The sequence below is a fragment of the Ictidomys tridecemlineatus genome, chromosome 12 (genome assembly GCF_052094955.1).
Source record: "Ictidomys tridecemlineatus isolate mIctTri1 chromosome 12, mIctTri1.hap1, whole genome shotgun sequence".
Lineage (NCBI taxonomy): Eukaryota > Metazoa > Chordata > Mammalia > Rodentia > Sciuridae > Ictidomys > Ictidomys tridecemlineatus.
Window position 1 is genome coordinate 54,354,046 of NC_135488.1, and position 27,664 is coordinate 54,381,709.

The 27,664-nt window shown below is 39.2% G+C and overlaps 1 protein-coding gene across 5 annotated transcripts in view; it reads right to left on the bottom strand.

Moving 5' to 3' along the window:
• The window catches only part of Ctnna2 (catenin alpha 2), a 1,061,169-nt gene that overhangs the window by 582,721 nt on the left and 450,784 nt on the right, over window positions 1-27,664 (bottom strand). The window contains exons 1-2 of one of the 5 annotated variants that reach the window (XM_078028944.1): window positions 10,630-10,816; window positions 10,463-10,547 (exon numbers count right to left, since the gene is read on the bottom strand). The exons of 3 other annotated variants lie outside the window; for them this stretch is intronic. Coding sequence is in view for 1 of the 2 variants with exons in the window: in XM_078028943.1 (XP_077885069.1) it covers window positions 10,630-10,632 (3 nt within the window). In the remaining variant the exon portion in view is untranslated. Of the gene's footprint in view, window positions 1-10,462; window positions 10,548-10,629; window positions 10,818-27,664 lie in introns of those variants that run through there. One more of the 5 variants, XM_078028943.1, reaches the window with a different exon arrangement.

Consider the following 27,664-nt stretch of genomic DNA (forward strand, 5'->3'; position numbering starts at 1 on the left):
GAGATTTTGATGGTCTTCAATTTCTATATGAATTTGGGGTAAGAGCAAAGATTCTTGAAATAGTTTTTAAAAATGTATTACTGCTACTGTTTTCCAAATCGGGCTGCCTAAAACTAAGGGTAAAGAATTTTCGTTACATTGCTTTATAAGAACATCCAGAACATTTCAAAAACTTTGGGAAATATTGCATTTGCTAAAAATCACCTCATGCAATGAACTTCTACACTAGCAAGTGGGGGCAGCTTGAAAGAGGGCCTTGAGTTATCTCTGTCTCATAAAAGGGGGTCTAGGAGTTGCAAGTCAGAGCCAAATCAGGAAATTCCATGGCTTTCTAAGCAGGAATATGCAAGAAAGTTTTCATTATCCTAATCATATAAATCCTAGAGACCAAAGGAAAGTCTATAGAGAAGAGCTAGGAACTATTATTTCTCAATGTTTGTCAGTCATTGGAACAAAGAACATTTTTACTTATATGGGTGCCTTTGATTCTAAGAAAAATTATAGGAGGTAAGAGGCACTTTTACAAATGTGTGAGTATACTTTGATAAGTATAGCAATTTTTCCAGGTTCATAGAACTTATAAAGTGACACAACCAGCATATGAACCTAGGATTGTCTTTTCTAAAGTCTGTTTCCCATAAATAATATCTCATTTTAAAGAGTTTCAACTATCTGGTGGGGAGGTCATGGCTTAAGAAGTTAAACATATGGCAAATAATTTTCTAAATGAAAGTGTACTCCGTATCTCTGTTGGTTTATGTCTGTCTGTCCCTCTCTCACACACAAAAGACACACACTATATGTGTAGGGCCTTGATTCTTTTTGACTACCGTATCCTCAAAGTAGGTAAAAATGATACCTATGATTGAGTAGAATCTCCTCACATAATAAATATAGCATTCATTAAAAAAAAAAGTCTACCCTATGTATATGAGTACATGTGCATTTACACATGTGTGTATGGCTATGTGTGTGTCGGGAATGCTGCTCAGCGCCAGCACACAAGACAGCTGCATTTCACAGTTGAGTCTTCAGGCAGCAATATTTTAGCAGAATGAACATCAAATCTTCCCAATGACTTGCGAGCTGTGAAAGACATTGCAGCTAACTCCAACTGTAAAAAATATATTGGCTTCAGAAGAGGAATGGCATTTGGAAGGCTATGCTTTAAAATGATGTTGTGGGAGAGAAAACCAGAAGGCTGCAGTTCTCAGACTGAAATAATCACACAGGGCCCAGGTACAGAGCCAGCAGTATGCTGGAGGAGCTTGAGATCTCTTTTCCGCGTTTATCAAATTTACTGGAGAAACTGCAGGAAATTGCAGTCACAAGAGTGTCTTGACCATGTACTGGGATAAACTTTTGATTGTGCAAATTTCCTTGCCTCCTTCTCCATTCAGTTCTCTGAACTGCACCACTCTGAAAGATGGTAGAAAAACACTTTCTCATCCATAGAAGATGTCTTCTCCAATGACATGGCTCATATACGTGTCTTTTGTTTTTAACAGAGATCTATCCCTCTGGTAGTTTAGGGTCCCTGAAAATCTGGCATGTTTTCTGTAACATCCTCCACACTAACACCTCGTCCTGCACTAAACTGATGGGCAATAATCATTTGCTAAATAAGGGACTGATTAAAATATCCACAAAGGCCAGTTACTGAGAGCCAATTGTACACTGAGCATTATGCAATTTACATAAGTAATCTCACCTGGTTCTCAAAATAATCCATTGAAGGCGGTAATGCTTTCTCTGTTCTACAGGTGGTAAAGCTGAGTTTGCATATTACCCAAGTAATATATCCAAAGATGCACAATCAGTTGGCAGGACAGGGGTTCAAACCCAGGCAGGCAGATTGCAGACTCTGCACCAGACCATGCAGGGAATCTGAGTCCTGTAGCTACACTGTCTTGTCCCTGTATCTGAGTCCACAGTCAGCTCCTCCCAAGCATGACTACTCACAGAGAGTTAAGAAGAAAAAGAGAAGTTGATGTGCGAGTGATGAAAAGAATTGGAGAACTGCTTCAGTAGCTATCTACCAACAGGGCCACCCCTCCTCTTAATTAGTAGTGAGTGCCTGGGGAGAAGGTTAGCTTTCCAAAGAGCTGGTTCACAAAAAAGCTAGGGAAACTCATTACTCCTCACTGCAGGGGTTCAGTTCTTCCTCCCAGATCCTCCTTAAAAGCACAGTGGGGTGACTGCAGAAGAGACAGGGAAACATAAATAACAACTGTGCTTTCTAAACAGCCTGGTCTGCAACACCCCCCTCCCTTCCTTCTGAGGGGTATCTGCAAAAGTGTATAAGCTTTGTTTTCAAACCATACAGGATGTCAAAATTAGAAGTCAGGAGGACTTTGATTTCCCATCTGTTCCTGGAACAGCATGAAGAAACTCGGGGACTTGACCTAAAGCTGTGGATCTGGGGCATGGAGACCCAGGATCACAGCCATCTCTTACTGTTCTATAGAGTTCCACAGTACATAAACCATTTTCAAGAGGATATTCTCATGCCCCTTTGGAACTTGTGAGCCAGTGAAGTGGGCACAAAACTCTCAGTGTCACAGGGTAATAAACTGAGGACAGGTTGAGAAACTTTAAGAGTCTCCCAGGATACACATGACAGGAGCCCATGGGCCTTTACATGTGGGGATCCTTCCAGCCTCCCCACCTCCTTCAATGCTGGTGGAAAGCCTTGCTGCATTGCCCTCTAGATTCTACCAATAAATATCCCTCCCTTGCTTCTTCCATTCCTACAGAATAAAAAAAAACACCTCCCGAAATCTAATCTTTAATACAAATCTTTAATACAAATCTGATCTTTAATACAAATCTTTAAGAAGGCTGATATAAATCCAAGCATTGTAATAGAAAGGGAATGTTGCCCTGATTCATAAGGATTTCAAAGGCATCATTCCTAATGGCTTGGGTAGAAGAAGGAGCATCTTATCTCCTCCTGTCCAGCATTACTCCACAACACATGTGGAGCAGACAATACTGGACACCCACCTACCTACATGGAGTATGTTTAGGAGTACAGAAAGCTGTTGTCTCCAAAGCTACCACTGAAATAGTTAATATTCAGGAAATCTTGGTTTTCTTCTGTTTCTGCTAGATCAGATTTAAGACACAGCACATAAACTGGCTACATGGTTATCCTGGTTCTTCTTAATGATAAATTCGGGACACCTTTCTAGTTAGGGTGGCTGATAAAGCTTTGGTACAATATTAAAAGGAAAAACCCGAGTAAACTCCAGTTCATTTGCAATTATTATGTAATCTCAGTTATAAGAATTCATTATGCTGGGCTGTGTATACATCATATTCTTAAATCTCAATAATCCCACAAGTGAGAGGTCACCACTCTCATTGTACTGAGAAGTAAAATGAGGCTCAGAAAGGTGAAGAAGTTCAAATCTGATGTGGAAGTGACATATGAGTTCAGGGTTATCTATGGCTATACTGTTTCAAGTTGAAATAGCTCTGGAAGTTACCACTTAGAAAATTCCAATCAAAGCAGGGCAGGCATAATGGACACCCATCTACATGGCATATGTTTAGGAGTACAGAAAGCTGGTGTCTCCAAAGCTACCACTGAAAAGGGTAATATTGAAACATTACTGGCTACAAATACATTAGCAAAGATTTAGTGTGATGTTGAAGAGATGGGCCCCTTGAACAGTGAGATTTCATAGGCTAGTAAACAGGGTAAAAAAGATAAACTGTGCAGTCATGCTAAGGGAGATGGGTCTCTATGGGAGCACCAATGAGAATAGCATAGGGCCTACAAAGAAGACAAAACGGCAACTAAAGAGAAAAATAAATTAATAGAAATATAAATTAAAATAAATTTCAAAGCAAATTATCAAAGTGCCCTAAAACTTTACTCATTTTGGTAATATAACATAATAGGTGAGGTACAAGATATCTAGTTATGAAGCTTCAGCATGCACTTCCATTCTGCAAATTCCAGCACTACTTAAGGAGTGCAATGGAAACTTGTATGGGTTGCTGGTGATGAAGTTGAACCCAGGTGTGCCACGGTTTTATATGAGTGTGATCTCTGAGGTGTGATTTGAAGGGTGGTTGTCCTACAAATTAGCTGAGGAATCCAAGACAAGTTATTCCACCTCTCCATATCTCAGTTTTCTTATTTGTACTTACATGGATGTTATGATGATTCTGAAATGAGATGTAGAATGTAACACATCTGAAACACTAAACAAATATTGTCAGTATTAGTGACTGGATGAATTTGAACTACTACTTGCAAATATGTGTATCTAGCGATTCTTAAAGTGTATATAGGTAAAACACACAAGTCCCATTGTTAAAACATAGTTGGTCTCCTCCAAATAACAAATGAATATTGTTAGAATTGTTTTTAGCCCCCCTATTCCCTAAATAATTAGGTACTTACTACATCCAATTGAATTCCCACCTCCTGAACTGTTTCAAAGCCACTGATCTAAAAATTGCCTCATTCTTTACCTGTCCTTGTAAAGTAAAACAAACATATTGACAAACTTGAGTTCTTATTTATTTCTAAATAAATAATATTCACAAATAAATCAAGCAAGCAGCTGATCTATTAATTTAATCAAAAATAAATACTTAGAATAATTATTTTCTTCACAACTATGAGTACAGGCTAGCTAACATTAACTTTTCCCACGTCACTCCTTGGTAGATGTAGGATGGTGTACTCTAAACTATTAAGTGCCAAAACCATGATTTCTACCACAAATGAGTGAAACAAATGAAGCACAGACAATGATCGTTGCCAGTAAGTACTCTAAATGTTTTCTTCTTAAGTATGTCTCTTTTAAGCTCATCATGACAAATTTCTGTTCTATGAGTTTGCTGGAAGCAAAGGGTGCATGAGGAATTTAAAAGTCTCTCTTTTCTTCAATGAATCAGAGCCACGGGGCTGGGGAGTAGCTCAGTGGTAGAGCGCTCACCTCGCACGTGGAAGGCACTGGGTTCAATCCTCAGCACCACATAATAATAAAAATAAAGGTATTGTGTGCATCTAAAACAAAACAAAAAAAAATAAAATAATAAAATAAATTAAAAAACAAACAAAAAAATCAGAGCCACTACTAACTGTATGGCGTTTTATGCAAATTTTTTAATATGCACCTCTTTCTGGGTTGATGTAGCCCCTACTTGGCCCCTCCATTGGATGTCTTCTGCATTGTACAACAACACAAGTGTGTGCATGCACATTCTGTGTGCTGTCCTAAACATTGAAGCTTCAAGGCGGATTCCCAAGATCCTCTGCAACCCAGTACTTTTCATTCTTCCCAGCATCACTTCTGACAGGCACTACTCATGGCTGCCAGTTAGGTCCTGGGGCTACCTCCATGGCGTCACTTTGTAACAAACAGCAGAGATTCTGGAGTTAAACATCCCCTCTACTTCTTGATAGCTTTGTGATTCTGAGCAGATTATTTAACCTTTCTTCTTCTCCTGTGTAAAATGGAGATAGTAGAATTCTTTTAGGTCAAGAAGAAAAACTGAGGGGCTGGGATTGTAACTCAGGGGTAGAGTGCTTGCTTCACATGTGGAGGGCACTGGGTTTGATTCTCAGCACCACACAGAAATAAAATAAAGGTACTGTGTCCATCTACAACTAAATATATATATATATATATATATATATATATATATATATATATATTAAAAAAAGAAGAAGAAGAAATGAGACAACATTGCTCATAGCCTCTCTTCTCTACATGTAAAAATTCCCTTGGTCCTTTCAGGACCAGTCTCTTTCTCCACAAACTCTATTCTGGGCCATACTCTTTACTTTCTGATTACTTAGAGTATGCATACCATAGAGTTAGCACTGAGTTATATCCTGTCTTTAGTATGTTCTAACAACAAAATCTGCAAGGGGGCTGGGGTTGTGGCTCAGTGGTAGAGCTCTTGCCTTGTACAGGTGAGGCACTGGGTTCAATCCTCAGCACCACATTAAATAGAAAGATAGATAGATAGATAGATAGATAGATAGATAGATAGATAGATAGATAGATAGATAATAAGATATTGTGTCCATCTACAACTAAAAAAAAATTGAAAAAAAATCTGCAAGGATATTAGTCATCTAAAGTGTTCCTAAGAAAAGGTTATTGTATCCCAATAAATCTGGGAGGACTGTTGCTAGGGTTTAAGTATGGCATTTGTCCATCAAAGGCCCATTATGATTTGCAGTTTGCTCTGCAGGGTTATGCTATTGAGAGGTGGCTTTGGGAGGTGGGGCCTGACAGGAGGTTCTAAGGTCACTAGAGGTATAGGTAGTTCATGTGCAATCTTTTGAGTTCTTATGTGACCTGTTGAGTCTTGCAAGAGGACTGTAATGAAAGGAGCTAGCTGGAACCCATCCATCTTCTTTCTCTCTGTTCCTTTTCAAGACCTGATCACATTTCCACACCTGCTCCCACCATGGCTGACGGCCATGGTGTGATGCAGTCTTTACCAGGAAGGGAAAAATGCAGGAGTCATGCCTTTGGACCTCCTACCCTGTGAACTAAATAACCTTTTTCTTTTTATAAAGTTATGTGCCTCAAGTATTTTGTTAACCCAAAACTGATTAATACAACTGTACATTGTCTCCCTCCTCTTGGAAATCTACAAATACTAAAGCATAAATAAAGGCTCTGAAAAGTAGTGTAGTAAAGAAATCTTTTTTTTTTTTTTCCCCAAACCTTTCACTTCTATTTTCCCATCAGTTTGCATAAAGAATCCTGGGTTAGGGCTGGGGTTGTAGCTCATCAGTAGAGCGCTTGCCTAGCAAGTGTGAGGCCCTGGGTTCGATCCTCAGCACCACATAAAAATAAATAAAATAAAGGTATTGTGTCCAACTACAACTAAACAATGCATATTAAAAAAAAAATCCTGCCTTAATAGAAAACCTATCAAGAGTCCACAGAACTAAGGTGTTTCAGATTAGAGTCTGGAAATTGTGCCTTGAATCCAGTGGAGCTTCTGAATTCTTGGGAAAGAAAGGGTGATGCTCAAGCCTCACTGCCTCATCTGTCCACTGCCCTCCAAATTTGCTTTCCAGAGATTTCCATGATACTGCAGAAATCTAAATGAATGCCGTTAGTAACAATCAACATGTTTTCCCTCATGTGATACCCAGAAGGCAAGAGGAATATTATTGCAATTATTTTACAGATTAAAAAACTGAGTTAGAATGTTTAGGACTGAATGAATGACCACAGGTTGACACTGCAATATGGACAAAAATCACAGATCTGATTCTAAATGCAGTGCTCCTTTTCCTGGGCTCTGCTCAGTTCATTAAATGTACAATAAACATAGAATTCTACACACTTCCGTGTACTACTGGACAAGTAAAGTGAGAAAAGATACAAAAAGGAATCAACACGTCATTCTTCTCTCTGCTGGTAGAAATGGTGTTCTGATTAAGGTCCTGGATTTCCAAGCAGGGCACTCACTAGCTAGGCCTGAGCATGCTGGGGGGAAGATGCATTATTTATATAGCTTTGAATTGGAGGCTGCAGGAGCAGCATCAGTTCCACCTCCCAGGGCTATTGTTGGCAGGTACATCCGTTTGGCCTTGACACCTAACAAAGATCAGTCTCAGATTTAAAAATCTGGAATAGAATTGAAGAAAGGCAGAAACAAAAATTCAGTTTAGAGAGGGTGGGGTAAAATGAATTGGACACAAAGAATCCTTCTGAAAATCCAAGAAGGAAGAACTCAGTGGAAACTTCAATACCAGAATTTTCGAGATGAACATCTGACCTAGTAGTATGGGGGCAAGGCAGCAATGGTGATGGTGTTTTCACACATGGCAGCTGCTAGCAGCACCATCACTCTGATCATCCTAAATACTCATGTGGAGCTTTTTAAATGCCTTTGAACAAGTAGCCCAAGTGAGCAAAGAGCATTTTATGAATGTGGAGGTATTTGAGCTGAAACATACTGCCACCTGGGGCTAGATGTTCTGGCGTGCACAGAATGACCCAGGTAGGAGGGGCAGCTACGTCTGTGGGCTGGATGTGAGAGTTGGGTGGAGGGGGCTAAGCAGGTGGTTTAGACACTATCAGGTGTGATAGGCCTGATGCTCTCCTGGAGGCACAGGAAGGGAAGGAAGTCCTGCAGAGTCTGATGGCCAGGAGAACACACTTGATCCATCAGGGAGCAGAGAGCAGAGCTGTTCTCAGATGGATACTGCAAGGCTAGTGGGGCAGGAACCAGTTTTCCCAGTATCCAGAGTAGGGTTCTCCCCATCACAGCCTGCAGAGTCTATGACAGAAGACTCTCTTTCATCTTTCCATTTCTTGTTCCCTTGCTCTCATTGTATTGCACAGCCTGAGGGTCAGAATTAAGTACCTCTGTTAAATTACCTCCCAGGATCCCACAAAGCATAGTCATGTACATGTTTGATCTAGTGGTCAGGGAAACAGTGTGGACAATGATTCAGAGCACCCATTTTCCACTTGGTCAAACTCATTTTACTTGTACTTCTCTCAGACTTGACTGAGCCAAAGTCTCTCTTGGCTGGGGCCATTCTTTTCAATAAAATCAAAACTACTTCTACTGCTGTCTCAATTTTCCTTTTAGTATAGTATACTGCCCCATGTGGCAGTTTTGTGATTCTGTCCCTAATCCAATGCCTCACATTGAAAGGTTTCCTGCTGGGTATGATGGTGCATATCTATAATCCCAGCAACCCTGGAGGCTGAGGCAGGAGGATTACAAATTCAAAACCAGCCTCAGCAACTTTGTGTGGCCCTAAGCAACTTAGGGAGACCCTGTTTCAAAATAAATACATAGAATGAGCCAGGGATGTCGCTCAGTGGTTAAGTGTCCCTGGGTTTAATCCCCAGCCAAAAAAGGTTTCCCTGATGAGCATTCCTGGGAAAAGCCACCTCTGAACTATAAAAGCGAACTCACATTTGGAAATCTCAAATGTGTCAACTACCATACTTCTTCAAGCACTTTACAAAGTTTGTCTGAATCATGACACTTGGAATATTTCATGGTCACCACGAAGCACTTTTAAAACACATACTTTAAAACCTTAACGGTCTTCAGTGTGGGGTCAACAGCTTAGAATCAAAGACATGTACATTGACAAATTCAGAGTTAGTTAATAAAGCAGAATCTGATACAGCTATAGAAAGTAACCAAAAGTGTGGTGGTTTTTAAACTTTTAAAAAGCTAGAATATCACATTTTATTTTTTCCAAATGAAATGATACCTAGAGTCACAATTGGAAGACACATGAAAGCCAAGCTGCCCTGGTGGCAATGGTGATGAGCAGCCCTAGGCTGTGCCCTGCAGGCTCTTCCTTCATCCTCATAGCCTCCTTTAGTACATCAGGACCCCAAGTGTAAACTGCTGAACCAGCTCACCTCTGACTATACAGTAAATTGAGCTGAGCAATACACCCCTGCCCTTCATTCCTGTCTCAGCCAGTTACTAGTCTGATCCCTAGGAGAAAACTCCCCTAAATGCTCAGCCTTTGTTTCTTCCCCTATGAAATGTGAAGAAAACAAAAGCTTGTATGTGGGGTATGTGTGTGTATGTGTGTGTGTGTGTGTGTGTGTGTGTGTGCACGTTTGTGTCCATGCTGTATTGCAAAGGTTTCAGGACCAAGTTAGATGTTAAATGCCATTTTTGAAACTCTTAACATTTAGATGAATGCACAAAATTGATGGCCTTACAATTAATCCATAACCCTCAAAAGAAAAAAAAAAAGATAAGAGTAATCCCTTAAGAGTACTATTATTTGAAATCATGAGAAACCTTATCAAAATAGAAATGTTTCAAGAAAATGGGGCCTGGTATGTCAGAACAACCCCATACCCCCTCCCAGCCATAGTTTACTATAATCCTATTTAAAGAAAAGATCCAGACCAGGTCACCACTCTCTCTTGTTTCCAGGTCAACAGGACCCTCCCTGATCTTCAAAACCACCCTTGTGAGGAAGTCATCTTAACCCTCACACAGGAGATTTGCTAAAGGCTATTACCAAGGGATGATTAAATGCTTAAGGGGGGGGAGGGGTAGAAGAAAATAGAACAAGGATGAAGAAATTGAAACCGCTTAAAAATCGTGATTCTCAAAGAGACACACTGTTTTCTTCAGAAAATAGTCTAGGTTACTAGTGCCTGCACTGTAGGCTTATCTCTAGGATTCTCAACTTTCCCAACCAAAGCCTGCCTGCTACTATGTGTGTCTCACCTGGAATCCTTCTAGAGTGATCCCAAGAACCTATGACTTGCAGATTCCTATCTAGCTTCTGCTCCCCAGGTGGGTTCAGGGTCTAGGGAAGAGTTCTATTGGCAATATAGACTCTGGGGGAAGAAGAACTGAGAATTGGTCACTGCTAGCCTCCATGTTTCACACATACAAAAGAAGTGAAAAAGGAAATCAGTCAATCAACCAAACCAAAAGGAGGAAATTGAGCCAGGTGTAACAGTACCGTCTTAAATACAGTCTCCAGAACATCTTCCTGTGGGTGTCTTCCAAAACTGCTGCATCCACAGTGGTAGGAAGCCTGTTCACACCTGGATGGGGCATTTGGGGTAAGTACTGAAATCCCAACTGGAAGAAATCTACATCAGTATATTAAGGTTGGTGCTGACTTACCATTTCCCCTCTGTTGGCCTTTTCCTTTCAACCTCAGTCCAGGATCCCTTTTAAAAATTTGTGATCAATCCCTGGGCAGGAACAGCAGCACAGCAGGAGCCCTCTTGGCTAAGGAATGCACAGAGAAACAGCACCTCCTCCATCCTTGCTTCCAGAATTCAGGGTAGCCAGTGTACCACCCTCCCCGCCACAGAAGTGACCTGAGGGCTTTGGGGAAATGGAAAGCTGTATCTCTTTTGTTCAACCCCTCTGCAGGAAGCACAGTCTCATTTATTGATTAGGAAGGAAGGTTAATTGGGTCAAAGTGACTAACAGTGAAAGCCAAACACAAAAACAAGGCCAAATGATCAGAAATGGCAGAAAGAGACTTTAAAAAGAAAAAAAAAAAAAAAAAAGAGTCCCTAAATATGAAAAGAGTGAGCTCTGTTAATCACAGATTTCTGCAGTGATTGCTGTTTTGTTTGCTTATTTGTTTTTCATCATCTCCCCCCTCCCCCAGCATAAATTAATTTGCCTTTGCTTCAAAGGCTCACTTTGCGCTGTGAGAAATGGCAAATACTCATTTCATGCCTACAAACAATGCTATAGACCAGTGCACAGTGCTATAGCTGTGTGTCTCTAATTATGTGATGTTTGTAAGTCAATATGACAGTACAGAACTCATCCTTTTCCATTTCCCTCAATTCTCAAAACATGTTCGTGAAGGGAAATCCACGCACCCAATTCTCTAAACCTAAAACGGCAGTCATTTTTGAGTCTCCTCCAATTTTTCTCTCTCTCTATCCATTCAGTGGCCAGAAGCCAAGGATTCGTCATCCTAAACATTCTAATATCTGTCCTTCCTCATAATTTCCACGGATCCACATTAGGCTTTGCCTGATACAAGTTCCTCTCAACAGGTGCCTTCACTCTTCCCATCTCCTTCTATTCTATATATTCCATGGAGTGCAAATTTCCTAAGCACAATTTTGAGTGCATTAGTGCATGACAAAAAATGTGACCCTTATTCACTGTGACATTTGAATGATAATCTTCAGATAATATTGCCTAATGCCTATCTCTCTAAAAATATGAACTACATGAGAACAGCAGCCTTGATTCTGAACTGTGCTAGCACATAATAGGTACAAAAATATCTGTTGAATGAATAAGTGAATCAAAAATGTATGAATGGTTGAATGGTTGGATGAATGAATGGATGAAGGATGGTTGGGTAGATGAATAATGCCCCTGCAAATGATTGTTTATAGCATTAAATGCTTAGCACATATCAAAGGGCCAACTATGGAATCCAGGCTTATTAAATGTCCTCACTTTCCTATTTTCTCTACTATACTCCTTGTACCATTTAATGTCTCTTTATCAACAACAGAAGGTCAGGGTCAAACCATGGGTGGATCATATTTCTAAACTGTTCAATGCATACCTGCTAATGTATGCAGGAAGCAGATACTCAACTTCCAATCTTTAGGAGAGATATCCCTGGCAGCTTTGTTAGGAAGAAACTATGATGATGAGATGGAATGCAAGAGGTAGCTTGCAGATGTCAGATGGACAGAGAGGGGTCTTGCAGCAGGACCAAAATAAAGATTATCTGGGCCAGTATCAGGTGGTGTGGAGAGGAAAGGATAAGTTAGAGAGAGATTTCCAAAGCAGAACTGGTAGGCTTGCTGGGGAGGTGAGATATGACAAAGAAAGCTTCTCCCACCAGGCTTCAACCTTTAAAACTCTACCCAAGGCCAAAACTCAGGAGTCCTTTATAATTTTTTAATTATTTTTTAGTGTGTGTGTGTGTGTGTGTGTGTGTGTGTGTGTGTGTGTGTTTAATTTTTTATGGTGATGTGGATTGAACCCAGGGCCTTGTGCATACAAGGCAAGCACTCTACCAACTGAGTTATATCTCCAGCCCGTGTGTGTGTGTGTGTGTGTGTGTGTGTGTGTGTGTGTGTGCGTGCGTTTAATACAGAAATAAAATTAATTTGACTTCTGATAGCCAGAAACTAGAAAAAACAAATCCTAGTATAGTCAGCTTCTATTTAAACACTAATGTCCTAGTGAGCATGTATCAAATGGAGAAGGCAGCAATGGCATGGAGCAGAGCTCTTTACAAGGAAGGAGTATGAAAAGGCAATTTTTCAAATATAAAGCCCATTTTGTGGAAGAAACCAGCAGTCTCTTAATTACTATCTGCACTGTGGTTTCTCCTCGAGATTGGCAAGCGGAGTAGATAGAAGAAAAAGTTTTGAAGGCCATAGGCATGAATATCCAAGTGGTATGAATTTTAAAATATACTTTTAAAGGTGTTAGGCAATGATGGAAAGATGTGACTGCTTTCCTTTCATTTCTCTGTTAAATTAAAATTCCTACAAAAGTGCAATGGCTACCTCTTTGAAAACAGTGCATAATTTTAAACTTTGGAATGGTTTATCTTCCACAGTCACAAATCTATGCAAAAGCCTTTGATACAAGTAACCCAAGCTCCAAGTCAGTGCAATGAGGAAGGCTTTATGCATGTTTCCTAAAGGGAGCTGGCATGGAATAGGTACCCTTCCATTTTTGAAGAAGCTTCCTGATTATCTAAATGAGACAGAAAGACGCATGAAACATTCTCCTCATCCCAACTGGATAAGAAGCTCTCAAAAACATTCATAAACTACAATTCAAGAATTTTAAGATTAACAAATAGGTAGTATTCTTACCCAAAGTAGTTTCAAAAAAACAGTAACGCTCATTCCTCAGATTCATGATTCTTAGTAGAACAGGCAACAGACATGCATTTAAACAGAGTGTCAAGGAAATGAATCCATAGTTTATTGCTACTATTCATCTTGGCTAGTAAATGGCCTCCATACTATTCTTCATTCATTAAAAACGGTTCATTTCCTTTGGCCTTTATTCACTGCCTAACATCCCTAATGAACTTAATGTAGCAAGTGATGTAATCAGACAAAAGAACTGTAAGAACCCTTTTCTGCCACTATAAGCAGAATTAAATCATATTTAATTAGGATTTTAGTGTTCACAAAAGTCTCAGTTAACCATTCATCACTCACAGGCTTGTGTTTTGCAAGCATTATTCCCTTTCTTGGCAGGAGGTGTGGCTAGTTCTTCATATTAGACACCAAAGTGCACCAGGCAGGTGCCTAATCCAGTCCCAGGTATGGATTAGTTACTATACTAAAGTGATCAACTCACCATGACCAAGAGGGCCCTCAAGTGGTATCCAGAAGGCACAAAAGAAGTGACACTGAGAGTAACTGATTTATAACCAGAACACAGGAAGAGTCCAGCAAACCCAAGAAAAGTTCTGAGAGGTAGTGAGGTCTAGACAGATTTTGCCAGAAATACTCAAGACCTTTTGGTGAGGATGAAAGAATTCTATTTCCTGAGACTGAAAAACAGAATATAAAAAAGTTGAGAAAAATAAAATCTGTTATAAGAAAGAACCCACTGCTGAGGGTTCCTAAAGACATGCCAGGCACAAGAATTTGTGGTAGACTCACCAGGAACAGGAAAGTCTTGCTTGGTGTGTTTGATTTGGCTTCACTTTATAAGCAAAAATAAACATGATGGAAAGGTATTTTGAGAAATATGGTTAGGTGCTAAATAGTACAACTGGAAGAAACAAATGCTGTTGATTTTGAAGCTGCTTGGTTAGGTGGTATTGAGGTCTTAGAAAGGGCATTAGTGGTGATATACAAAAGAGGAGAACCTTGCAAGAGGCCTATGAAAGAAGAATTGGTGATAAACTGAGCAGTCATAATGGAAGGGTAAGGAGAAAGGGGATAGAAATTGCTGGCTGCACTGTGATTTGGTTTTCACTCTGATTCCTACCACGCCACACGGGCTCTTCTTCCTTATCCAAATCATCTGTTTTTTGCACAGTCATCTCAGAACCACCCAGCTGACCAGGGCTCTTGCCATGAAGCAGATATTGGCTAGCACAAGCTCATGGTGACCATTCCACTGTGCTTTGGATGGTTTATAGGCAGGTGTCAAATTGCTGTAAGTTCCCCAGGGCAGTGAGTTCTCTGCCATGTTTGTGATCACCATGTTCCAGTGCTTGGTGCACACTGCACTGTGGGTGCCAGGCAAGTGTTCATAATATGAACAGTGGAAGCTGATCACCAATGGTGATCTTCAAGGATTTTACTTAAAAAACCAATTGATGTGAAAACCATACATATGCATGGGGTACAGTGCAACATTTCAATATATGTACATAATATCTAATGACTAAGTCGGGGTAATTAGTATGTCTATAACCTTGAACATTTTGTTTGAGATGAGAATATTCAAAATCCTCTATACTCACTATACTGTGCTATGGAACATGGAAAGTTATCTCCTATCCAATTGCAAGGATTCTCCATAAGGGTCCAAGTCCTGTCTAAGAGGATAAAATCTCTCCTTTGTATAACAGCTTTATAATGGCTCCAAAAAGGATAATTTCCTTTCCAGATTTACTTTCTGATAAAGGTCAACCAACCTTGAAACAAACAAACAAAGAATCTTCTCCATTTGATTTGACATTTTAAAAGAGAGCTGAGAATCCTTTGATGACAATGTGAATCTTCTTTTTCTGTCCCATCATCAGAACACAAGGAAGGTATAACAAACTTATTGCAGATCTTAAATATAAAAAAAATTTACCATTTAGTCGATCATCAAGGTAATTCTTTCATAAGGAAGAGGCCAAATGTCAAACATCAATTTGCATAAAGGACAAACTCACTAAGGATGCTCTTTTTGCTGTATATTTCAATAACATGATCTGTCTCTTGTTTAAAGGACACATTTGCAAAAGTGATTTTATGTGGCAGCCACACATCAACAAGCTAGCCATACAGCATACTCTTCTAACTTAGACAGATGGCACTGTTAGGCTTCTTAGAACTATAACTGGACATTTGCATCACTAGCATCTTAGGTATTTAGTTCACTTCTGAGAAACCTTTTGACTTTACTACATATATCTACTCCAGAATGAGTCTGAAGAAGAGAAATTTGTGAGTTGGGTCCAAAGGGGTTGAGCATCAGAAGTAAGTAACAAAATTAGGCAGTTTCCTAGACCAATCAAGTTTTCACTAGAAGTTTAAACACTTTTTTTTTTTTAAAGTCAAGTCATCAAATCAAACACTGGCCTAGTTCTATATCCACATTTGAATATAAAACACATTGCAAAAACAAAAAGACTTTTTTAAAAAAGTATGAATAACTTTGGATTGTCCATGTGTTAGATTTCATTCGTCTGTGTTGATAACCTGGATTTGACCATCATAGGGGGAAAGATTTTAAAATTTAGATACTAGATGGCTATAAAAAAAGCTAAGTCTCCTTCTTCACAGATGCTAAACCCTAGGAGGGAATGAATAAAGAAATCAGCCCCAAGGAGCTGATTAATGGATATCCCTTCCAGAGTGATTCATACGCCACCCCTGCCTGTGTGACCATTATGGATTTATTAACATTAAGGCAATGCTATTCCAACAGGTATCAAAACATTTTAATGCAATGGAACACTGTTGAAATATTATTGCTACCTCTCAGCAGACTGAAACAAGCTGAGATAATTGCATTGCCATGTGGAACTGACTCAGCCTCCAGATGCCATTTAAGGCTCTGAGGTTTGTCTTCTCAAACTTCGTTATGTGGTATAATAATAGCAAAAAGGTATGCACAAAGTCAGACAGAGTCAGTTCTCCCCATGTTTTGAGGTGCCCAATGGATACCACAAACTATAGAACACTTTCCCTGATTACATCTTCTGCGACTCAATGCCAAAATCAGTAAGTTCTTTCTTATCAATAGCCTGCATTCATTGGGCACTTCATGGTACAGCCTTGGTTCTTCGAGGCTGGGGTGGGAGTGGGCAGTGTCAGAGTATAGACCAGGACTCTGTCTTTCCTAAGATTCAAGAGCTACATCATGAAAACATTTGAAAACAGATCTTAAACGCAAAATTGACAAGTGCTAAATAAAAATAAAGATATGCTTTAAAAATATACCCAAACATTATTTTTCCATTTTCCTTTAGAGTTTTTCCCATTTATGAAAATAAAAATTAATTTCCTCTTCTCTCAATTCATTAATCTTATTCGGTTTCCCATTCCCCTTAGGCCTTCAAATATTTTTTCAATAAAACAGAAAGGAATAGAGTAGTGCCTGCCTTCAGCAAGGTTGCCACCATGTTGGGATCCAAGGATTGTTCAGGTGAAAAAGGAAACCCACTGTCCATGCAGTGTGTGTGTAAGGTCATTTCATAAAGATGATCTCTAAAGGTGACAGTGTGCACATGGCTGTCTGTGGGCTGAGGGATAAGAGCAAAGGGGTGACAAAGTCCAGCAGGTGAATCTAGGAAGTTTTATTTGAATGTCACTCTCTCTGTTGCCATGTTTAGTAGTAAGGCTACTTAACTAATTGCTCCCCAAGATGGGTCTTGAGGAGGTAAAGTTTTAAGGGGACACTGAGTGATTTTAAACCATGATAAACTCTCCTCTTTTGCTTTCTTATCTCCACCTGCTGTAGAAGCTTGGCACTGGCAGTCCTCACACCAAGCCTGCCTTATTTCCCACAGTCACTTCTTATTACTCTCACCGTGCCCATCTGTCTCTGAAATTCCTGAGCATTTCCACCCTCAGACCTGTCTTTGCTCAGCCTGTCCCTGTGAACTGAAATGCCCTTTTCTTCTCTTCTCCTTCTTTTCGGCACTTATTAACCCAGACTGTAGACCCCTACTCAAGTACCCCACTCCCTGCCATTGCACTGTCTTCCCGCTCTGGTTTCCTGAAACATTTGTCCTTTTGTCACTTAATAATTTACTGCCTTGGTTGTTGTTATTCCACTTCCTTATGCAACTGTATAGTGCATTTCTGATGAGATCTTAAGATGCCTGAGGGCAGCTAATTGAAAACCCCTGGCCAGGTTTCTGTTCTTGGAAATAGACCAAGTGAAGTCTGAAAAAGAGCCAAGACCTGTGGCTTACTCTGGAGCCCATGTGGGATCCCAAGGAATGGAAGGAAAATTAGAGAAGAGGTCAGTTGGCAACAAAGTAATTTCAGTGCAAGCGGCACCAGGGAAAGTTGCTGGATTTCCAGGGCAGGTTTGGGGACAATTTATCCACAATACTAATGTATGGTTCCTGTGGGTAGGGGATTAATTTAAAGCAGATTTCTTAGAGGAAATGAACAAAGCTCCTAAAAATAAAGCTGAAGAAGCGGAAGTTAGGAGGTAATCTCTCTGTGATAGTGAGTAGATTTAATACTTGTTTCTGTTTTTCCCCCAAGTGGACTGCAGGAAAGGTTTAGGCATCTATTGGTGGCTCCTGAGAAGAAGGAAAAACTAAAGAACTGAGAAAGAGAGGTTCAAAGAAGAGAACTAGTCATAAGTGAAAATTTTGCCAGTGTCACAGTTTGGCCATATTCTACATTTTACCAGATGGTCTTGGAGAGGAGAGGCCAATATACAGTTTGGTTCTGCTTCTACATTCCCTCTTCAAGATGTTCAAATGCGAAGGACATCTTTAAGAATTCAAACTAATTTAAAATTTCCACTCTCCTAGTTTTATATATTCCTTCATGAATTTGAGGAGGAAGCAAATCATAATCATAGAAGCTATGAGTAGAATAACACAAAATAAAGTATAATGTGAACAACCACTACCACTACTACCAGGGCAAGGAAGTTATCATAAAAAAATAAAAGTAAATAAAAAAGATTTCTAGGGCTGGGTGTAGCTCAGTGATAGACTGCCTGTCTAGCATAATCTAGATTCTGGGTTCCATTCATTCATGCCTAGCCCTGGGAATAAAGAAGGAAAGAAACAGAAGGAAGGGAGAAAGAAGGGAAGAGAGGGGAAAATGAAAAGAAAAGAAAAAAAGATTGCTAACATTGTCCCTACTCAGCCTTAAAACTTTTCCATATCTTGGATTATGTCTAAGATGCAACTCAGATGATGGCCCCAGCAGATCTTGTCAAATTAAGGCAAGAAGTTAAAGTCAGGCATTTTACCAGAGTTCTTTTTTTTGTTTACATATCATTGTTTTAAATATATATCATTTGCTTAAATACAATAGACATAAAATTTAATTAATCAGAATACCTCATTACACCTTTATTTTTTTGCAGGGTTGGGGAGAGTTGTTTACCACCTCCATTTCACCACAGGCAACATAAGTTTGTCTAATTTTCAAAGCAGAAAACATAATCATTTCTTTTTTTTCAATGAAAATCTTGGGTAGAAATGATCACTAATGTGAACTTTGCCATTCCAGGTTGTTAAATTCAAATGAATATAAATGCGGTTCTCTCCAAATTATCTTTCTAAATTGAGGCACAAATGGGCTTTTTGCCCTCACCTTCAAGGCTTGCCTTTAATATTCTCTGAAAGATAAATTACATTATTATCTTAGGAAAGTCTGCTGAAAATCATTGAATTTTTACTTTGAGAAGCTGAAAATATTTCTTGTTTGACAAAGTATATCAATACCTGTCACTGACATTGAGATTGGATTTTTAAGGCATTTGTGGAGCAAAAGAAACAAAACACATTTTACCTTGGCATTCATTTTATAGCAAAACTTCTAAATAAATCAGATCTGGCTAAAAACATACCTAAGGCCTCGGATGGATTTAATTACACAAAAGTTGGCAAGAACACAGTCATAATCAACAAGCAGACTACAGAACTCCTCAAATCATCTCCACACTGATATATCACAGGCAGTGATTTTCACACACACTGGAGGGGGAGCCATGTTGAAGCCAGAGCTGATGAACAAGTATGGCGGCCATCAATGCGTTTGGCTGATCAAGAACAGTGAGAGCAACTTCCTCTATTCTAGATTTAGACTTCCTAATATTAGTGTTTCCCCCACCTCTTAGTGACACAATAGGGATTAGGATGAGTCCAAACAATAAGGCAAACCTATATAGTCTCTTGAGCACTGATTCCATGCTGGGCACTGTTACTCCTGCATCTGCATCTCACAGATGCGTGTTTGGAACTCATAACAACCCTCTGAGTTTGCTATGCTGCTCATTTCACAGATGGGAAAATAAAAAAGATCTAGAAGAACTAAGTGACCTGCCCAAGGTCATGAAAATCGTCTGTGTGTCAGAATAAATTGTTTGGGCTTGTGAATAAAGAAAGACTTGTGGGGGCAGAAAAGGTGGAGTATAAAAATGTAACGGAATTTAGCTGAATGTGTCACTTCCAGTCATTATAACTCCTTTCCCTTCTTCAAGTTTGGATATCAAGAGTCTCTAAAAACTAGTCCCAATCTCCAAATTCAGGTGCATGAAAAATAGACTTTTCCTTCTTTTTAAAAACTGAGTAGTAACAATAACAGCAAATAGATATAAAGCTTTTATTTTATGTCAGACTCTAAACATTTCACTATTATCCTCCCCATTTTATACAGGAGGAAACTGAAATGTAGAGAAGTTTGGATCTGAAATCTGCTTTTTCTTAGCCACCATATTTCAGTGATGCCTCCTTGATCCACTGTCCCTAATGTCTGGGATTACTTTATTCTTCCTTGGACGAACGGGACTACAGGAAATCTGTGATACATCTATTTGGGACCTTTTGTCACCTCCACACTGATCTATAGAGCACAAAAGTCATTATATTCTTGTGTCATTGATACACACAGGGAGTTGTGAGGGGCTGCCTCATGCCCACCTTGAGGCATTATCTACATCCACTGTTCCCAGGGTTGTGCTGTTTCCAGTTCTCCCTTGAGGGTGAGGCCACATCATTCAAGTTTACCTGAGGTCTTTCTCTTATCCTATTTCCTAATTTTCAGTCTGGATGCAATGAGTTCATACAGCCCCCTTCTCAGGGACACATCGAAATCTGATCTATCGCTGCTTCTTTCCAAATGTAGAAGAGTCTTATTCTCAGTGGCTATCCATCATGAATTTGAGATCCAAGTTCAAATTTTTGTCACTTGCTGGGCATATGGACAAGAAGACATGATGCAAAACTGTCCTGCCTTCATTAATATTTCAGCAAAGGCAGACAGGTCTCTGCTTCCATCCAACTCACTTAGCTACTGAATTCCCAACAGGTCCAGTGTAATAAAACCCTGTCACTGACACATCCTTTGGACACCCTTGGTGCCCAGGTTAGAACTTTGGCTTGACTCCAGTTATCATAGAAAACTAAAATAAACCAAAAATATAATAAGAGACAGGTACAGAGGGGTTAGACAAAGTCTCTCAAATGCAGGCATGTCTGAATCACTACCTCTCCAGTTTGAAGTGTTTTCCATGGAAGAGGGAGAGCAGTGTTTCCATCTCAAAGCCAAGAGAGGACAAGAGGCTAGAAACAGGCACTAGGAATAGATATAACATTATTGTTCCCTTTCAAACATTTACAGTTTGGTTCTATTTGAACTATAAAACTCTTAACTTTTCGAGGGTTTCTTTGAAGAATCCTTCACCATTGGTACATATTTTAATTTGCAGGTATCATGTATCACAAACACTTCTCACATTCTGTCTTCTTTGGCCTAATGTACTGAGAAAATCCTTGAGATATTATTTGCCCAACATGCTGGGAAAATGTCAATCCATTAGACATTCATCAAAGAACGGTCTAGGCAAAAGTATTGCTGTAACTTAATACTTAGCAGGAGCTATGCAGTTGAAGAACTTTAACATTCAGCCAAGTAGAACGCAGAATGGACATTTCTCTAATATGAGTGTTTAGGGTTTTATTTTCTCATCTTGATTCATGAATCTTAGATATGCAACATTTTATACAAGGAAACTTTCTACATATCGCTTTATTATAGGTCTATGCTCATGAACTGATATTTTATTCCTTTGAGTTAAAGAGATATTCAGACCAATTACACAGGTCTTTAAAAAAAAATCTTAGAATCTCAACTCTGACAACTGTAGGAAATTTATTTTCTTCAACGAACTTGAGATTTCTCAGTTATAAAATCAGCTACTGAAAGGACCCCCATATACTTTCAGAATTACTTAGGGTTAGATAGATGCAGATTTCTTAGCACAGTGCTGAGCATACAGTGTGACTCTCCAAGTGGAAGGTAACACACACACACACACACACACACACACACACACACACACACTTATGCTTCACATAGAGCAGTGACACAAAACCGAACGCACTATTTTTTTCCTGATGTGACTACTTACTGATCTGTGTTCTAGGTCACTGGGTACATGGAGCTTAAAAGTTAAGTATTATGCACTTAACCAACACATCACAGAGGCATTTGGGCTGCCATGATGACAATACTGATTCTAGATCCATTCTAAACTCTTACCTATACTATATAAGAGAAGTAAGAAGATTAATGCTTTCTTATAAATAAGGAAACTGGAGTTAGAATGCAAGGGTTTCAATCCTGGCTGCTCTGGTATACCTACTAATGACAACAGCAAGTTATTTGAATACTCAATGCTGCAGTCTGTATTCTTAACCTTCCCAAAGGGAAATACCCATAGTGACCTGCCAATAGTCCAGTTTTTGGGGTGACAGAATCTCTCATTTACAGGGACAAAAACTAAGGAAGCCTGTCTTTTTTGTCAACCCCCAGGTGTCATGAAGTGGTGAGCCCCACTCAGGAAGTTGGACTTGACTGCCTTCAGCCCACACAGAGGTGGGTCTGACAACTGAAAAGGATAATTGAGTGTGCTCCATCTAATGGGATATAGTGCATTCGAGGCAAACAGACACTATTTGTTGAAGCTAAATCTGAGCTAATATTGAAAACAACTTAAGAATTTCTGGAATAATCACATTTCTCTGCCTTTTCCATTTACACCACTTCTCTCAAAGTGGTTTCAAGTGGGCTCCTACTGCTTTCAACCTTTTTGACATAGCTATGGTAGAAGTATTGTTTTCAAAAAAAAAAAAAATTAAAAAGAATGAATATTTAAACACATAATTTGTAACTACTGTTATGGAGAGGGAGAAGGACATAAAAAGTTTCTTTCTTTATTTGTATCATTCGTGGTTTTAAATCAGACAAACTAGTGACACTAACTATCCTGTGATCTGCAGCTTTCATTTATTAAGATCCTATGAAGTGTCTAAGTCACTAACATTCTATGAGTTAAATATTATTATCTTCTCTTTTATTGATGAAAGAAACTGAGGCTGATGGACATTGAACTGCTTAAAGTCACACAGCTTATAAGGCGGTACAGTTGGGACTTGAACACGTTCCTTCTGAATGCAAAATCTTCACACTGTCCCGTCACATCAAGCTGTTCTAACGAGATGCTAGGAAACAAAGAACAACAAGCAAGCTTGAGGCAAATGTGGATTTTAATAAAAAATAGGAAGTTTGATTATCATATATGGACCTTCAGGTTTCAAACCACTGTACTTCATGACAACTGCTCACACTGAGGAAAAGGAGAGAACACTGAGACTAGAAGTGAGGCCCCGTGCTGGATTCGACTTTCCTGACAAAGGACAGACTTTCAGAAGAGGGGAGAATGGACAGTGAAGAAGGAAGTGACATTGTGACACACCAAACGTTACAATCTGGGCCTGGGGTTGACAGGCAAGAAAAGTATCCACAGGTCCACCTGACCATCAGCAATTTCCACTTTGAGGCAGCAAGACCAATGCTGTGTTACAGTTTATGTTTTGCTCTGTTTTTCACTCACCTCTGAGAAGTCATGGCAGACTAGAGTGCCTGCCATTTTCTGGCAAACCAATCTGAGTGATCGTGTGTATACATAAAACCTGGAGGCAGCTTCTTTCAGAAGCTCTTTTTTTTCTTACTTGCAAGCAGAGGTGGGATGCTAAGAAACCACCACTCCATCTCATCCATCTAGTTTTGTCTCCTGGAATTCAGGCACAGTAAGAAAGCAAATCGGTCTGCCCCTGTTGTTTTTTTTTTTCCTGGGGTGTAGGCAAGTGATCGCCAAGAGAGAATAAGGGTAGATATTTGCTTTATAATGATTACCTGGAACTCAGGCATCTGCTTGCACCTGCCCTGGAATGCCATCTGGCAGTTGTTCCCACCTGCCTGGTTCCAGGCCTTCTGGGAGATGCCCAGGAGGCTGGATGCTGGCTGTTGGCATTCAGGGCAGGCAAGGCCAGATCCAGACTTCCCTGTGGCTGAGCCCCCTGCTTGCTGCTTCTGTTTCTATTATCTGTCTCCAATGAAGTGAACACATACAGTATATTAGTTTGCTTAATGAGCAACATTAATACATTGATTAATGTGATGATGTGACAGCACTTGCTTTACTCCAGGATGTCCTCTGTTCAGTTTAAAGGCAGGATGGTCACCTCACTTCTTTAGTATCAGTTGAACACCTACTTCATGACTACCTACTGTGTGATTAGGGCTGAACCAGGCTCTGGGGGAAGGCATAGAGGACAATCAGAGGCTCCAATTCCTACTGAAGAGGTAGAGACTGCAACAGCTAAGAAAGAGACAAGAGGTGTCTGAAAGAATCTATTCTGAGCAGTGACAAAAGGCTGTGCCACAGAACTGAACTAGAAGGACTGAACCAGGGTGCCTTGAAACACTGAGGTTGAGGAAATACATCTAGAAGACTTGTAAACTGCGAGTGTGTAGCACATGTAGGAATAATGAGCTATTTACAGTGACTTAGAGTGTGCAGGGTTCATTGGAGGAGCTGACGAGCCTGCAACGTGGACTGAAGGCAACATGGGAAAATCACCACTTGGGGTTTGAATTTGATCATGCAGTCTAGAGGTCAGTCAACATTTACTGCAAACGGTCATATAAATATAAAATGAATTATTTTTTTGACACACGTCTCTGCTGCAACTCATCTTTGCCTTCATAGGACAAAAGCAGTCATAGAAGAGATGGAAACAAATGGGCATAGATGAAGTTTCAAGAAAACTTCATTGATAAAACAGGCAATCTGATGGATGTGGCTTATTGCTATAGTTTGCTTGGAAATGCCAGGAAGTTTTTAATCATGGTGATTATGACCTGATGCACAGAGTGTATTAGAGAGGTCACAGGAGCATAAATCAGAGGATACACCTGGGGGAGAAGAAGACGAGAGGCAGAAGAATTCATCAGGAAGCAATGATGGCAGTCCTCTGTATTTTTGATAGATGCCTTTAGGAGTTTGATCCTCCGGTACACGCCATCTATACAGTGCCTCTCTCATCTCAGCACATCAATGCATCCCATGTTCTACACCCAGTCTACAAGCCAAGGCATCACCCTTGACCTAGTTGCATTCCCTAAAGCACAGGTTGACAAAGACATATCTTAAGCATAAGTCACCATAAAGGAAACTTGCAAATTTGACAGGATGTAAAAGATGAAAAGGGTGACTTGTGGAAAATCAGGGTTTGATTAAGGTCAAATAGGAACCAGCACGAAAAATGAACATGATCAACTCTTTCATCATTTACTATTGAAGGGGGAAGAAGAACTTGGATCACTGCCCTCATCTATGACCAGATCTTTCCTCTCTTCTCAGAACATCACTAATTTGCTAAATGTGGAGACAGAAACAAACAAACAATAAAAACCTTCCTTGGCTATCTTTCTGAAGAGGGCTTCCAAACAGAAGCCTTCCAGTCTCAGTTTTAGGAACAGATAAAAATTCAGTGGTAATTAACAAAATCCATCTGCATTAATGTGTTGAAGTTTCATCAGCAGAATTAAATTGAAGGTGCCAACTCTACATCTACTATTATGAGGCATTGTGAAGCAAACCATCATACTAGGACAAAGGTAATCTTCAGCAGAGCCTGAATAGAAGCCAAGATTTTGGAATAATGAGGTTTCATGATAAATGAGGACTTGTACTTTAAAAGATTTTCCCATGCAAGTTATCCCCATCTTGAAAAGAACTATGCTCCAAAGTCCTTGGTGCTATTTGAGTTATATTTGTTTCTCAGAAACATGGTGTAAATGTGGGTTAATTCCCAAACTAGCCCTTCGAAGCTGACTTACACCAAAAGGAAAATGACAGGAAAACAGCAGGAAGTAATGGCTTTGCGGTACTAGTAATTAAGCCAAGCAAACACAATTAGGATAGGAATCATTTTTCTAAATTTCTAAAAACAGGGAATTTAAGGAAATAAAATACAGACTGAGGTTTCCTTTTGAGATTCTAAGTTATAGCCCTCTCTTCCTGCCTTGTTCATTAAATCTGAGACAACCTGGCTTTCACACTCTTCTCTGAAGATGCCATGCTTGTTCTCGTTACAGGGTCATAGTGGTTGTTGTTCCAAGAGTCAGGAAACATTTCCAAGGAATTCTTAAATGTCTAAATCTTTCTCGTTATCAAGATTGATTAAAGAGGCACCCCCTATGCATACTGAAGAGAACCTCTTATTCCACGTCACACTGGGTCAATTTTTTCATAGATTTTTATGAAGAATTTTATTATTTATTTCTTACTTTATTGACTTATTTATTGTCTCATCCATTCATATATAAGTTCCATGTGAGCTGAGACTTTGTTGTGTTCAACCTACATCCTATAAATATTCAATTAATTGTTTTTAAATTGTTATGTGGCTGCCTTCCTATATAATGGGTGCACTTTAGGAGCATGATTTCTTTATTTTCTCTAATTTAATTTCAAAACAAGCATCTATTATATCAATTATTTCATAAAGAGATCCAGGAAATTAACCATTTTTCTTAATGTTTACAGACAAATACTAAGTAACTTGGTTCCTCATAAGTGGAATGATCTATGGAGTTTAGAGCAATAGAATCTTTCCTTAGATCTCTGGATCAAATTTAAAAAAGAGGTGGAAGAAAGTGAATTAAAAACATTTTATCCCAGGCTCTTGTAAGTCAGAGGCAGGAGGATCATGAGTTCTAGCACAGGCTAAGCAACAAAGCAAAATCCCTGTCAAAAAAAGAAAAAAAAAAACTCACTTTATCTGTATCCATAATAATTATAATTTTAAAGAGAGAAGAATGTAAGAATGTTGACTCAACTAACTGCATATCTGTCAAGGGCACAAGAATGGAGGAGATAAATGGAGGAAATCAAAGGGTAGAAGCAGAATCTCCTAGAGGAAAATGGGATCCATGGCAATGGCAGACAAAATACTGTCATAGGCCTCCAGGGGGCGCAACTGACAATGCACAGTTATGTTCAAAGTGCATTTTACATTAAGTAAGAACAACCAAATGAGAAAAAAGAAAAAACTATTGAAAGTCTACCATGAGGTAGTATCTTGGCTAAATGTTTTTACATTTAATTCTTTAAACAATATTTTGAAGCTCATATTATATTATTTTTATTTTTCTTAATGAAGACACTATAATTTAAACAATAAATAGTTTAATCAGGAAAACATAGTTCTGAGATATGGACCCAGATTTGAATCACAGTTTATTAAGTATTATTTTACTTTGACATTTCTTTAGAAAGGACATATATTAGTTAGGTGTTTAGGGCATTTATGAGTTAGATGTTTATACTCATAAATATGAACATTGAAATATACAAAACAAATAATGGTCAAGTTTGGATATTTTCTAAAAACAGTAAATGTTTGTTTAACAAAATTACTTTAAAATTACAATATTAACCAGCTACCCTATGGTGTATAAGTATGATTTTAATTATAAAACAAATCTATTTTATTCTGATGCTGTGTTTCCTGTCTGTCTTCTATAATAGTTGCAAAAATTGGTGGATTTGTAATAAGCAGATTCTGCTACCAATTTATAGGTACCACCTTTCTCTCTCTTCCTATTTGCATGTCAAGTGAACAAATAAAAAATTACATGTATAGAATTTAAAGCAGGGAAAATAAAAGACTAAAGACTCTTCCTTATCTGCTTCCATGGTTGCAGCTTAAAGTTTAACATGTACTAAGCCCTGACCATTCCTGGCATGCTGCCCTTTTACAGAGGGGGTCTAAGTGGATCAATGAAAAGAAAAGAAACAACTTCTCTTTCTGTCTCTGTGTCCACAGGAATTTTAGAATCCACGGTAACGGTAGAGTACAAGCAGGTGATGAATGAACCCCAAAATGTAAAGATGGACAGCTCATCTGATTTCTTCTCAC